The sequence below is a fragment of the Macrotis lagotis genome, chromosome 4 (genome assembly GCF_037893015.1).
Source record: "Macrotis lagotis isolate mMagLag1 chromosome 4, bilby.v1.9.chrom.fasta, whole genome shotgun sequence".
Lineage (NCBI taxonomy): Eukaryota > Metazoa > Chordata > Mammalia > Peramelemorphia > Peramelidae > Macrotis > Macrotis lagotis.
In genome coordinates this window covers 98,872,336-98,884,341 of record NC_133661.1, presented here as the reverse complement: position 1 = coordinate 98,884,341, position 12,006 = coordinate 98,872,336, and the positions used below count along the sequence as shown (strand labels likewise).

General features: G+C 34.9%; 1 protein-coding gene across 16 annotated transcripts in view; it reads left to right on the top strand.

Moving 5' to 3' along the window:
* Positions 1-12,006, top strand: part of TRUB1 (TruB pseudouridine synthase family member 1) — a 63,526-nt gene that overhangs the window by 33,519 nt on the left and 18,001 nt on the right. For all 16 annotated transcript variants that reach the window (XM_074233581.1, XM_074233596.1, XM_074233594.1 and 13 more), the window contains one exon: positions 1,034-1,089. In XM_074233581.1, coding sequence (XP_074089682.1) covers positions 1,034-1,089 — 56 coding nt within the window. The remainder of the gene's footprint in view (positions 1-1,033; positions 1,090-12,006) is intronic.

Sequence of the window (12,006 nt, the reverse complement as noted above, 5' to 3'; positions counted from 1 at the left end):
CTATCATTTTTCTTGTTATTCAGCCCAGTAGTTCTCAAAATATGGTTTGTGAATTCTGGGGATCCCTGAGAACCCCTTTACAGGAGATTGCCAAAGAGGTCAGAATCATTTTCATAAAAATATTAAGACTTTTTTTGTCTATTAAAATATTCCTTTTGCCAGTGGTTTATCTGTGTGAGGCCAAATTTTCTTGAGATACATACCTTAACTAAAGCAACATACTGTAATACATTGAATACAGAAACAGATTTGGGAATCCAGCTGTTTTCTATCAAGCCATACATTTATGTAATTTGGAAAAATTTGTGAAACAATACTACTCTCACATAAAATTTTTGCTTTAGAAAATAGTTATTTTTATAACTATTTCTATATTAACATGTAATGGATTTTTGTCATTTTGATGAATTAATATTTTAAACAGTTTTAATTTCTCATAAGGTAAATGTTGATCACATTTTAGATGTGAAAGGAGTTCTGAGACAAAAGTTTGAGGAATGATGATTTAGCATATTTCCTCTGTTGTATTTTTCTCTATATAGAGTTGATTTCTCAGAATGTTATCTTTTTTTCTTGATGATATACTCCTGGACCCTAACAGTTTTTTAAATAGTCTTATTAACTGTGATGATGGTTTTGCATGCTTTATAATTAACTCTGTGTAAAAGACATCATCAAATCTGACCCCAGGATGTATATTCTTCAATGATTTTCATAAGAAATTCTAGTAACTCTTAGATTTTTTTAATCAAAATTTTTATGTGAAATGTAATTGTCTAAATTTAAGCCTCTACCATTTTGACATACATAAAGATGAAAAATTTGCACACGTCTTCCAGAAACAGTCCCTTTCTCCCTTTTTTTTGTTGGATGATAAGTTTACTGATTGGGATAATAGAAGCTGTACCAAAATTATGCTGAAATAAGTGTCCTTTTTAGCTTAGGATAGTGCATGTCATAAGACAACAAATATGGAGATTTTAAAATCCAGTTACTTTAAGAGAACATCATCATTTTTTTCTTTGACTTGCAGTGGTTGGAATTGGAAAAGGAACAAAAATGTTGACCAGTATGTTATCAGGTTCCAAGGTAAGAATGATGGATTTTATTAGCTTTTAACTACCTTTAATGATCTATCTTGGTAATTTCTGATTAATATGTCAAGACTCTTAGATGCTGCCTAATGATTGCATACTTGGAAAGACATTTTAAATAAGTTTATGTAAAGCATTCTACTGAAGGATACAAGTAGATAAGTGAGGAAATCCTTGTCCTTTTTTACCCAGAATAATTTTTCCAGTTACATGGAAACATTTTTAACATTAGTTTTTTTTAAAACAATATTTTATTTTCCCAATTTTCTCTGACCCCTTAACCCCAAAAATTTTGCTCTGAAGTTCTCATTCTAATAGTAAGAGACAACAATTTAGGAGGATTTGCTACAAGGCAGATGGAAAAGGCCTATGGTCCTTAGGGTGCTGTTGTAAGGCAGTTGGTAAGGATTATAGTCCTTAGAATACAGTGCATTGGGCAGGTGGTCTGGAGGATGGTGTGGGAGGGCAGATGGCAAGGCAGTGATAAAGGAAAGAATAACTGCACCTAGTTAAAGAAATCTGTATATTTCAAGAATAGTTAATATTTCAAAAGTGTGATAAAATGTTCACTGGAGTTTGGCACTTTTTTTACTTTTTTTTTTTTTTAAACATTTTTCAAGGCAATGAATGGGGTTAAGTGGCTTGCCCAAGGCCACACAGCTAGGTAATTATTAAGTGCCTGAGGCCGGATTTGAACCCAGGGACTCCTGACTCCAAGGCCGGTGCTCTATTTTTTTTACTTTTTAAATATATTAAAGATACATTTCATCAACCGCAGTTGAAATCTATTTTGTTAGAATTTGGTTGGATGATAAAATTTCATTTTTTTAATGAATCTATTTTGTATTTTATAGATAGTTTAAATACTTTAGTTAAAGTGTGTGTAACCTGGAGTTTGTGAACTTTAAAAAATTTGGTAACTGTATTTCATTGTAATTGGTTTCTTTGGTTTCTTTTTTTTTTTTTTTTTTTTTTTTTTTTAGTTTTTGCAAGGCACATGGAGTTAAGTGGCTTGCCCAAGGCCGCACAGCTAGGTAATTATTAAGTGTCTGAGGCCACATTTGAACTCAGGTACTCCTGACTCCCAAGGGCGGTGCCCTATCCACTGCACCACCTAGCCACCCCTTTTTTGAATTCTTTGCATTTTATACATTTAAAAACATTCTAAGAAGGTATGCCAAAGGGTTAGTTACCAAAAAAAAAAGTTGAGAACTTCCTATACTCTAGTCCAACCAATTAATTTTATAAATTATTTATGATATATGAATTAATTATAATAGACTAGTAAAGCACTGTCCAATAACATGTGACTTTTATCTTGAGTTCTTTGTTGGTAGTTGAATGATGTGGACCTGGAACTGACTCCCTTGTAATCATTTCCTAGGACTGTATGGTGTCAGTAGCCTGAAAGTTTAGAGATTTAGGATCTATGAAGCTATTAAGAGTGCTGATGCATGGGGTGGCTGGCTAGGTGGTGCAGTGGATAGAACACTGGCCCTGGAGTCAGGAGTACCTGAGTTCAAATGTGGCCTCAGACACTTAATAATTACCTAGCTGTGCGGCCTTGGGCAAGCCACTTAACTCCATGTGCCTTGCAAAAACTAAAGAAAAAAAATAGTCCTGATGCTAATCATGAGATTAGTACTTTCAAAGAAGAGGTGATAATGCTTTGTCACCAAGTAAAATGAATAATAAGATATTACTGCTTTTAGCTTAGAATTGACTAATTTATTCTCTTTCTATTTTTGTGTGTATATAGCACTTTCTTTTCTTTATGGGATTATGTGCATATTTGTCTCTTCTCTGCCTTGCTCTTCCCTAATCTACCATAATATACAAATTAGTTATATTAAATAAAATTTTATGTTCTTTACATTTTCTGTAATTTACTTTTTTCCTCTTAATTTTTCTACTTTAACCAAACTCTGCCTCTTTATGTCCTGAATTTTCATGTCTTACCATCTCCTTTGTTCATTCTCTTGATTTAGCCTGTTGAATGTGGCCTGAGGGTTGCGTACAGACCTAGAAATCCATTCATGCATTATTACATTTTATTATTGTATTCATTGGTAATATAGGTTACAGTGTAGTCATAAATAAATATTAAATTCTACATGCGACCCTTGATACATTGTTTTTGAGTGATTTGACCCAGAAGATCTAAAAGGTTAGACACCCATCCTTTAAAACAGCACCTCCTTCTCCTCTGGTTGCCTGGGCAATGCCAGACCAATATGACCCGTGAGCCAGAGGTTCCCTGTCCTTACTTAAAGCCTACTTCAGATACCAAGTCTTGTAGGAAATTTACCTTTATTCTTCTTTGCTTCCTCCTCACTTAAGATCTTATATAACTTTTGTTTTGCCATTCTCTGTGTATATATATATATATATATATATATATATATATATATGATGTTATCTACTATAACTTTGCATACTTTAAAGTAATATGTAGATTTGAATTATTGTTATTTTTATTGTAACTGGACACCATGAGCTCTAAAGGTGATAAAAATTGGCTTATTTTAACTTTGTTTCTGACTCTACCAAGTAGATGCTTATTAAATATTTGCTATTGTTTTTTGTTAAATTAAAAATCAGTTGAGTTTATTATTTTACATGCCCCTCCAAAGAATTTTAAAATATCTTTTTAGAAAAATTTTTACGTGGATGTCACTTTCTTTTTTCGCTTGGTAGCAAAAGGTGATTGGTTTCACTTAGTGTAGTTACACACACATAATATATACCTGTTGAATTTATTTGAAGAGAATTAATTCCACAGATGCAATTTTCCCAAAGTAAGTCCCCCTCCTCCCTTTTTCGCAAAGCAATGGGGTTAACTGACCTGCCTAAGATCACACAGCTAGAGTAATACTAAGTGTCTGAGGCCATATTTGAACTCAGGTCCTCTTGACTTAAGAGCTGGTACTCTATTGAGCCACCTAGCTGGCCTAAATTCCCTTTTCCCTTTCTGCTAGGCAGTGGGAGGGGGTGGGGGTGGGTAATGTGACTTGCCCAAAGTCTCACAGCTAGTGTGTAAGCCTGTATTTGATCTCAGGTCCATCTGACTAGGGTCTATGCTTTGTCCATTGTGACACATAGCTACCCAGTTCGCTTATATTTTGACTTAGTCTCATATTGACTTCAAAGAGTTAAAGATAAGCTCTGAGTGAAGACCTTGCACTTTTTCAGAGCCTAGATTTTTTTTGGTTTTGGCAAGGCAGTGTGGTTAAAGTGGCTTGCCCAAGATCACACAGCTAGGTAATTATTAAGTTTCTGAGACTGGATTTGAATTCAGGTCCTCCTGACTCCAGGACCAGTACTATATCTACTGCACTATCTAGCTGCCTACCTGAGCCTAGGTTTTGTCAGAAGTATATGTAAAATGGATTAGGACCAAATAGGGCAAAGACAGGTCATTTATACTGTAAATAAAAGTATTAATATTTCTTAGTTTGGATTTCTTAGATTTAGATGAAATTTTTAAAAGTAACCATATTCACTTCAATTCAACAAATATTTATAAAGTATCTATTGTGTGTCTTCAAGGAGCTCACATTCTACTAGAGAGAGATCTGTGATCTGTGATCTGCAATGAGAATTCCCTAAATAGTTTGTAGAGAGTTCTTACAAATACGAGTCATTTATTTCAGTTCTGTGTAACAACACAAAGTAATGACTAGTGAAAAATTGCTAGTAGGGTTATCCCCTCAATCTTGCCCTGATAAATGGGCATGAGTCATTTGGAATTAAGGCAGTTTTTGGGAATTCAGCAAGCATTTATTAAACACAGTGCTAGGCAAATGGGTTAAAGATTTTAAGGCAAATTTTATATACTGTTTGTTTAGTAAACAAATTTTAAAAAACATTATACATAAAAGTAATTTTAAAGTAATTTTAGCTCTGTGAACCTGGGAAAGAGTAATTTCCTTTTTTTTTTTTTAATACTTTAGACTTTTGCCCTTGGCTGGAGCCAGATAGGCAGTAATATTTGGCATTGACCTGGACAGAATTCTTAAAGTTTTAGTTCAGGAATCTGTGGAAAAGATGATCTTTCAAAGAGTAGGCTTGAGGTCCAGGGCTTCAAAGAAGAGTTGTATTCTATATAACCCTGGTGCACTAGCCTCTATCCTTTTCTTCATTTGGAGTCATTTTTTTTTTTTTTTTGCAAGGCAATGGGATTAAGTGACTTTCTGAAGGTCATACAGCTAGGTAATTGTTAAGTATCTGAGTTTGGATTTGAATTCGGGTCCTCCTGACTTCAGGGTCAGTGCTCTCTCTACTGGGCCACCTAGCTGCTTCTTGGAGTCTCTTTTATAATGTTCCAAAAGTGCAAGTTCAAGAGTTAGAGAAAAGGTGCTAGTTGTGTGACCCTGGCCCTTAATCTTTCAGTTTCCTCAGGTATTTCTAAGACTACATTATTCTAGTTATTACTATGCTTTGGAGGGAGTTTTTACTCCCTTTGGAAATTATCTACCTGAATAAAAGCATATGTCCTGACAAAAAGCAAACAAAAAAAAAACCCCACACAATTAGGAGTGCCAGTCCCAGATGGGAGAAAAAAGGTAGCATTTTTTCCTATCCCTTTTACCATTTGCTTTAGGAGTAACAGAACATCTTGAAAATAAATTAGCTGATGAGGTAATGATAAAGTTACATAACTGAATATAGGTTAGCTGTTGCTATAAACTATTATTTTCTACTAATTAGATCCCTCAGAGCTAGAGAACATGTCCAGACTGGAACCCATTATTGAAGAGAAAGATAGCCAATGAAGGAGAGGACATGAAAGTATTTTCTCTCATCTTTTGGTTTTCTGGAAGATCACAAAATACAAATGGGTCTGAAGATGTCAATATGAAATATTTTTATTCTCATTTATCTCTGACAAAGTTAAGAGATGAGTATTGAAGATCCTTATGAAAAACAATTGAGTGGCAGAAAAGAGACTTTGATGTGAATGCATGGGGAATTGATTGACCAAGTGAGATTTTTTTTTTTTATAAAGCCAGGATAACATGTAGAAAAGGCACAAAAGAATAGACACACTATTTTTAGGAAATAATGAGACCAATTTGCCTGTAGGGGAAGGTTTGTATATAGAAGCAATGAGAGTAGTATGAAGAAATAGATTGATACTGGATTGAGGAGAGCTTTGAACTACATGCTAAAGAGATTGGATTTTATCCTATGGACAGTGGGGATTGTTGAAGATGACCTCTTTATTGTTAAACTTCTAGAAGAGGAATTGCTTTCTTTTCTTTATACCTACTCCTTCCTCAACTTCCAGTGATCTAACTTTTATCTCCACTGTTCCTTTAATTGATTATCTTATTGTTCAATCATTCAGTTATATCTGACTCTTTGTGACCTCATGGATCATACTGTTAATGGGGTTTTCTTGGCAAAGATACTGAAATGCTTTGCTATTTCCTTCTTTAGTGGATTAAGTCAATTAGAGGTTAAGTGGTTTGCTCAGGTTCACACAGCTAATAAATGTCTGAAACTAGATTTGAACTTGGGTCTTCCTGACCCCAGACCTAGCACTCATATCCCCTAAGTGTCCTAACAGCCTCCCTCTCTTTCCCTAACCCCATCCCCCCCAAAAAAGAGAAAGAAACCTTTTAGATGATTTTGAGTCTAGTAATTACCAAATCCAGTGACCCTTTCACAGCCCTCCTGTAGCTATTAACATTTGCCTATTCCATACTCTGTCTTCTTTTACATGAACTCAGAGACAGTAATTCACACCTCTACCTCTTTTTCATTCAATTCTCTCCTGAGTTCCTGTCTGTATTAGTATGGGTGCCCCGTTAACTTAAACTTTTTATTTCCCAAACTGAATTCATCAATTCCTTTTTAAAGAAAGGGTCCAAGAAACCTTATGGTGATCCAGAATTTAGACTGTAGTTATTCAGAATGCCAAATTTAATGATCTGCAAGTTACAAGCTGCAAAGATTAGCAGGCATGCTTTCTGTGATCATATGCCTCTTGACCTGTTGCCCTAATGATCCTGTGGGAACAGACTTTTCTCTTCATTAGTTGCTGTGCCCTCATGATTTTACTCCTGTAATATATCTGTACTGTTACTGTTGTTTTGTACCTCCAAATGATTCACACTTACTGTAGTCTCTGCCCTCTCAGACCTTTACAAACCATCACAAAAAATATTCTAACTATGGAGTTCTGACCATTTTTTTCTTCTGCTCAGAGTGGCTGATAAATAATAAATTAGAAGCTTAACCTGGCATTTGGAGTTCTTTAGCAATCTGGTTCTAGCTGACCTTTCCAGCCAGATTTCAGATTTCTCTCCTTCATACCTTCCAGTCTCATGGATCTGTTTGCTACTCCCCCTACTGTACTTTCTGACTCTGAAAACTTGGAATGTTTTCCTTTCATAGCTCTCTTTGAGCAACAGTTTGAGTTTCTTCTGTGAACCTTCTTCAACATTACTTTTACCCTCTCTTGCTTTATATTCTCATTCACACTTTAGATTTCTTGACCACTTGTCCTTCATTGCTGTGTATTTGTGAAAATCAAACTAATTTGTCTACTTTTTTACATTTCCTCCACCCCAATTCTGTTTTTTATTCAATTTCTGTTCAAGGAAGAATGTCATTCATTTCTATATTCTTATACATAGGAATATAGAGAAGAATATTTTTTATGTAGTCGTTTTTTGTATGTTCAACATAAAAGTTTCCAAAAATCTGAATCATGTTATTTGGTATCATTAATAGAAGCCATCTAAACATCGTTTAAAGGTTTTCCTGGAAGGTTTTATTTGAAGAATCTTCTCATTGGTCACCATAGAAAACACCCACCCTCCTTTTACTCTCTGTCTTATCCCCCAACTTGAATTTTACACAGGTGGTCCCTTCTATCTATAGTGTACTCCTCCCTCCTCTCCTCTGCCTAAAACATGGTTTCACTAATCCTGTCCCTTCCTTCCCAGTTGTGTGGTTTTATTCCCTCTTGAAATTTCTTTGTAAATATTTTGTTTGTTTTTTAATGACATAATATTTTTTAATTTTACAAAATAGAAAAAAAATCACAGTCATGTGCACAGTAAAACAAAGGAGGGTTCATAATGTAAAACAATATATTTTTGTTTCAAGAAAGCCTATGTAATAAATATTACATATTATGTTCAAAATTGTCCATCTTTTCTTAGCTTCCTTGTTAAGTTTTCATTTTGTTCTTTGAGGTGTACTGTTTATTTCCCTCCCACTTCCCCCAGAACATTAAGCATGGATATATGCATATACATATGTATATGTATATTCACACACACATACACACGTGTACATATATAGGTGCATATTTGTGTGTGTGTGTGTGTGTGTGTGTGTGTGTGTGTGTGTATATATATATATGGTTTGTATCTCATTTTTATAAAATTTCTGAAAGCAACAACCCCTCCTCATTCCTCTACTGAACTTATAATTGCTAACTTTCTCTCCTATTCCTTAATCAACTGTCCTTCAAAGAATCTTTCCCTTATACAGCCTTCTCTAACCCTCACCCCTTTAATGTACATCCCCTTCTATATACCCTCTTATCCTATTCCCTCACCTCCCAACTCATTAGCATCTGTGGCGGCTGTATTGTTCCTCTTTAACCCATTCCTGATGAGAGTAGGTTTTCAGAACTACCAGCTCTCCTTCCACATCTTATTTCTCCGTATTAATTCTTCTCACGTGTCATTTGTATAAAGTTGTAATTCTTTTTTTTTTTATCTTTTCTTAAATTGTTTTCTTTTAAGAATCCCATCCTACTTAGCTCTACCCCTATCTTTCCTTTTAAACTACCCAATTACTAATAATAATCTTAGGCATATGGTTTGCATTTCCATGAACAATGGAATAGTTGTTTGTTGTTTGTTCTTATGGAGTCCCTAGGCTTTGATGTTTCCTGTATGTTTCTTTTGGTTCTCGTATGTCAGATTTTCTATTAAGTTTTAGGTCTTTTTTTTGCAATAAAACCTGAAAGTTGACCAATTTGTTGAATATCCATTTTTTTCCATTCAGGATTATGCTTTACTTTGCTGGGTAATGATATTTTTGGCCTCAACCCCAATTCTTTTGCTCTTCCATATGTTGTATTCTGATTTCTCCGGTCTTTTGAAAAAATTTTTATTTAAGGCAATGGGGTTAAAGTGACTTGCCCAAGGTCACACAGTCAAGCCGTTATTAAGTGTCTGAGGCTGGATTTGAACTTGGGTCCTCCTGACTCCAGGGCTGGTGCTCTGCACACTGCACCACTTAGTGACCCCTTCTGCAGTCTTTTTAAAGTAGCCACTGCAAGGTCTTATGTAATCCTAATTGTGGTCCTGCCATATATGATTTTTTTTTCTCATTGCTCTTATTATTTTCTCCTTAACCTGAAGGTTTTGAAATTTTCTTATGATATTCCTATCAGTTTTTGTTCTAGGATCCCTTTTCAGAATGTGATGGGTGAAATTTTTTCTATTTCTATTTTTGCCTCCTCTTCTAACACTTCAGGACAACTTTCTTCAATTGTATCAAGACTTTTTTTGATCATATCTTTCAGGTAATCTGATTATTCTTATGTTTTCTCTTCTTGATTTGTTCTTCACATCTGTTTTTCTTGTGAGGTGTTTTATCTTCTGTTTTTCATTCTTCATGTTTTATTATTTCTTCATCTCATAATTTGACTGGCTTCCCCTTGCTCAGTTCTGATTTTCTTCCTCAGGATTCTGGATTTCCTTTTCCAGTTGGCTAACTTTCTTTTCATAAAATTTTCTTGTTTTTCTTATATTGTTATTTTCTTTTTTCATTTTTCCTCTCATCTAGGTTTTAAATTCTTTTTTGAATTCCTCTGTGAAAGTTACTCTTGGGGTTGGAGAGTCTTTTTGCTTCAGCATCTTCCTTTGAAGATGACCCTGGATCTTTTTTCTATTCCCATAATAACCGTCTGTGGTTGGGTTCTTTTTCCTTAGTCTGATAATTTAAAGAAATTTTTTTTTAGGCTTATTTGTTATAGTCACCTCTAGACCTGCAGGGTGGGGCATGGAGGCCTCTGTCCTCAGGAGCTTTGTCCTGGGTCCAACCTCTGGGCTCTAACCCTCCAAACCACAGCTGAGACTCCTCAGCTCCTTGAGAACCCTCCAGTGGCTTTAATCTTTCGTTCTCCCCTCTGGCCTGGATTCAAGACCCAGAACTCAGTTCTCTAAGTGTTCACAGCCACCAATTCTTGGACTCCTTGTGCTGGCTCCTGCAAAGTAGGTCATGGTGTCCATCATCTCTTCCTTGGTCAGACACTTGACTCCCCTCGCTGGGTATCTTAGGTTTTTTTTTTGTTGCTGTTTTCCTGTCTGATTTCCACAGTCATCTTCCCAGAATCCTCATATAACACTTTGTATTACATGACATTTGTGTTTGTTTCCACCTTCTCCTCCTGGACCCACATAGGGAGCAGAGCCCTTTGTGAGGGCGGATTGTTTTCTACCCCAGCTCCTAGTACAGTGCCTCCTGTAGGAGAGGGTCTTCATGACAATTGGAATGAAGACTTCTACCACTGGTCCAAGAAATCTCACAGATGAATCTTTAAAGATTCCTTTAGTTTCTGACCATCATTCATTCCCCAAGGGTAGCATGTTGTTACTGCATCAGTTTACTTGTTTACTGCATGTTCTATGCTGTTTTCTCAATTTCAAGTTAGGAGATATATATATATATATATTAGCCAGTTCAATTTGGACCTTTTCATACTCTGCTAATATTTACATTAAGCATTTTGAAAACGTAAGGATCTCCTTCAAGGTTGTCTATCTTTATTGTGTGTGTGTGTGTGTGTGTGTGTGTGTGTGTGTGTGTGTTTTCTGTTTGCAAACTTCACTTTTTATCAATTCAGATAAGTCTTGACTGAAACTATCTTTATGGCATGATAATCTATTATATTCATATATCATAATTGGATCAGGCATTTCTTAATTGTTGACCATCCCCTTAATTTTTACCTCTTGATCCTTCCAAAAGTTATATGAACTTGTACACAAAGATCTTTTTCTTTAATTTCAGACTGAATACTAATGTCGTACTGAGTCAGAGTGTGTACAGTTTAATGACATAGGCAGTGTCATTCCAAATTGCTTTCCAAAATGACTAAAACAATGGAACTGGATCAACATTTTCAACACACTGCATTAATCAAAGTCCCTCTGATATTGATCGTTTTCCTTTTTTTGTCATCTTTGATAATCTGGTGGGAATGAAGTAAAACCTCAGAGTTGTTTCAATTTATAGGTGCTAGGTAAATGCTATTAATTTATTAAAATTTAAATGACTAATGTAAATTATTAGTGATTTGGAGGATTTTTTTATATGACTGTTGATTACTTGAATTTCTTCCTTTGAAAATTACCTGTTCAAATCCTTTGACCATTCATTGTTTGGGGAATTTACCACACAATTTTCTTTTTGTTTGTTTGGATGGAAAGACCAACATGAAAAGTGATTGTATCTCCTTTATGTAATCTATTTCATTTTTTTTTTCCATTGAAGACATGAGGAAGAGGATTTTTTATATTTGAGAACATTTGAATGGCTCAGCTTGGGGGTCTCACTCTCATCTGTTAAAGCAGAAAGTCTCAACATTAAAGCAGTTGAAAATTTTGTTTTATAACAAATCCTGCAGATAGCTTAAAACATTAATTGAATTCATTATTCCCAGATATAGGGTCTAGAGAATAAACATTTTCTATGCTGTAAATTGACAAACTAGGAAGCAAATAGAGAAAGACAACCAAAATGATCAAGGATTTTGATTGAAGGAATAGACTGTTTAGTTTTGAGAAGAAAAGATTTATGGAGACATGATAACTGAATTCAAGTAATTGAAGATTTATCATCTAGAAGAGAGATTGGAATGATATTTTGACCATCCTTT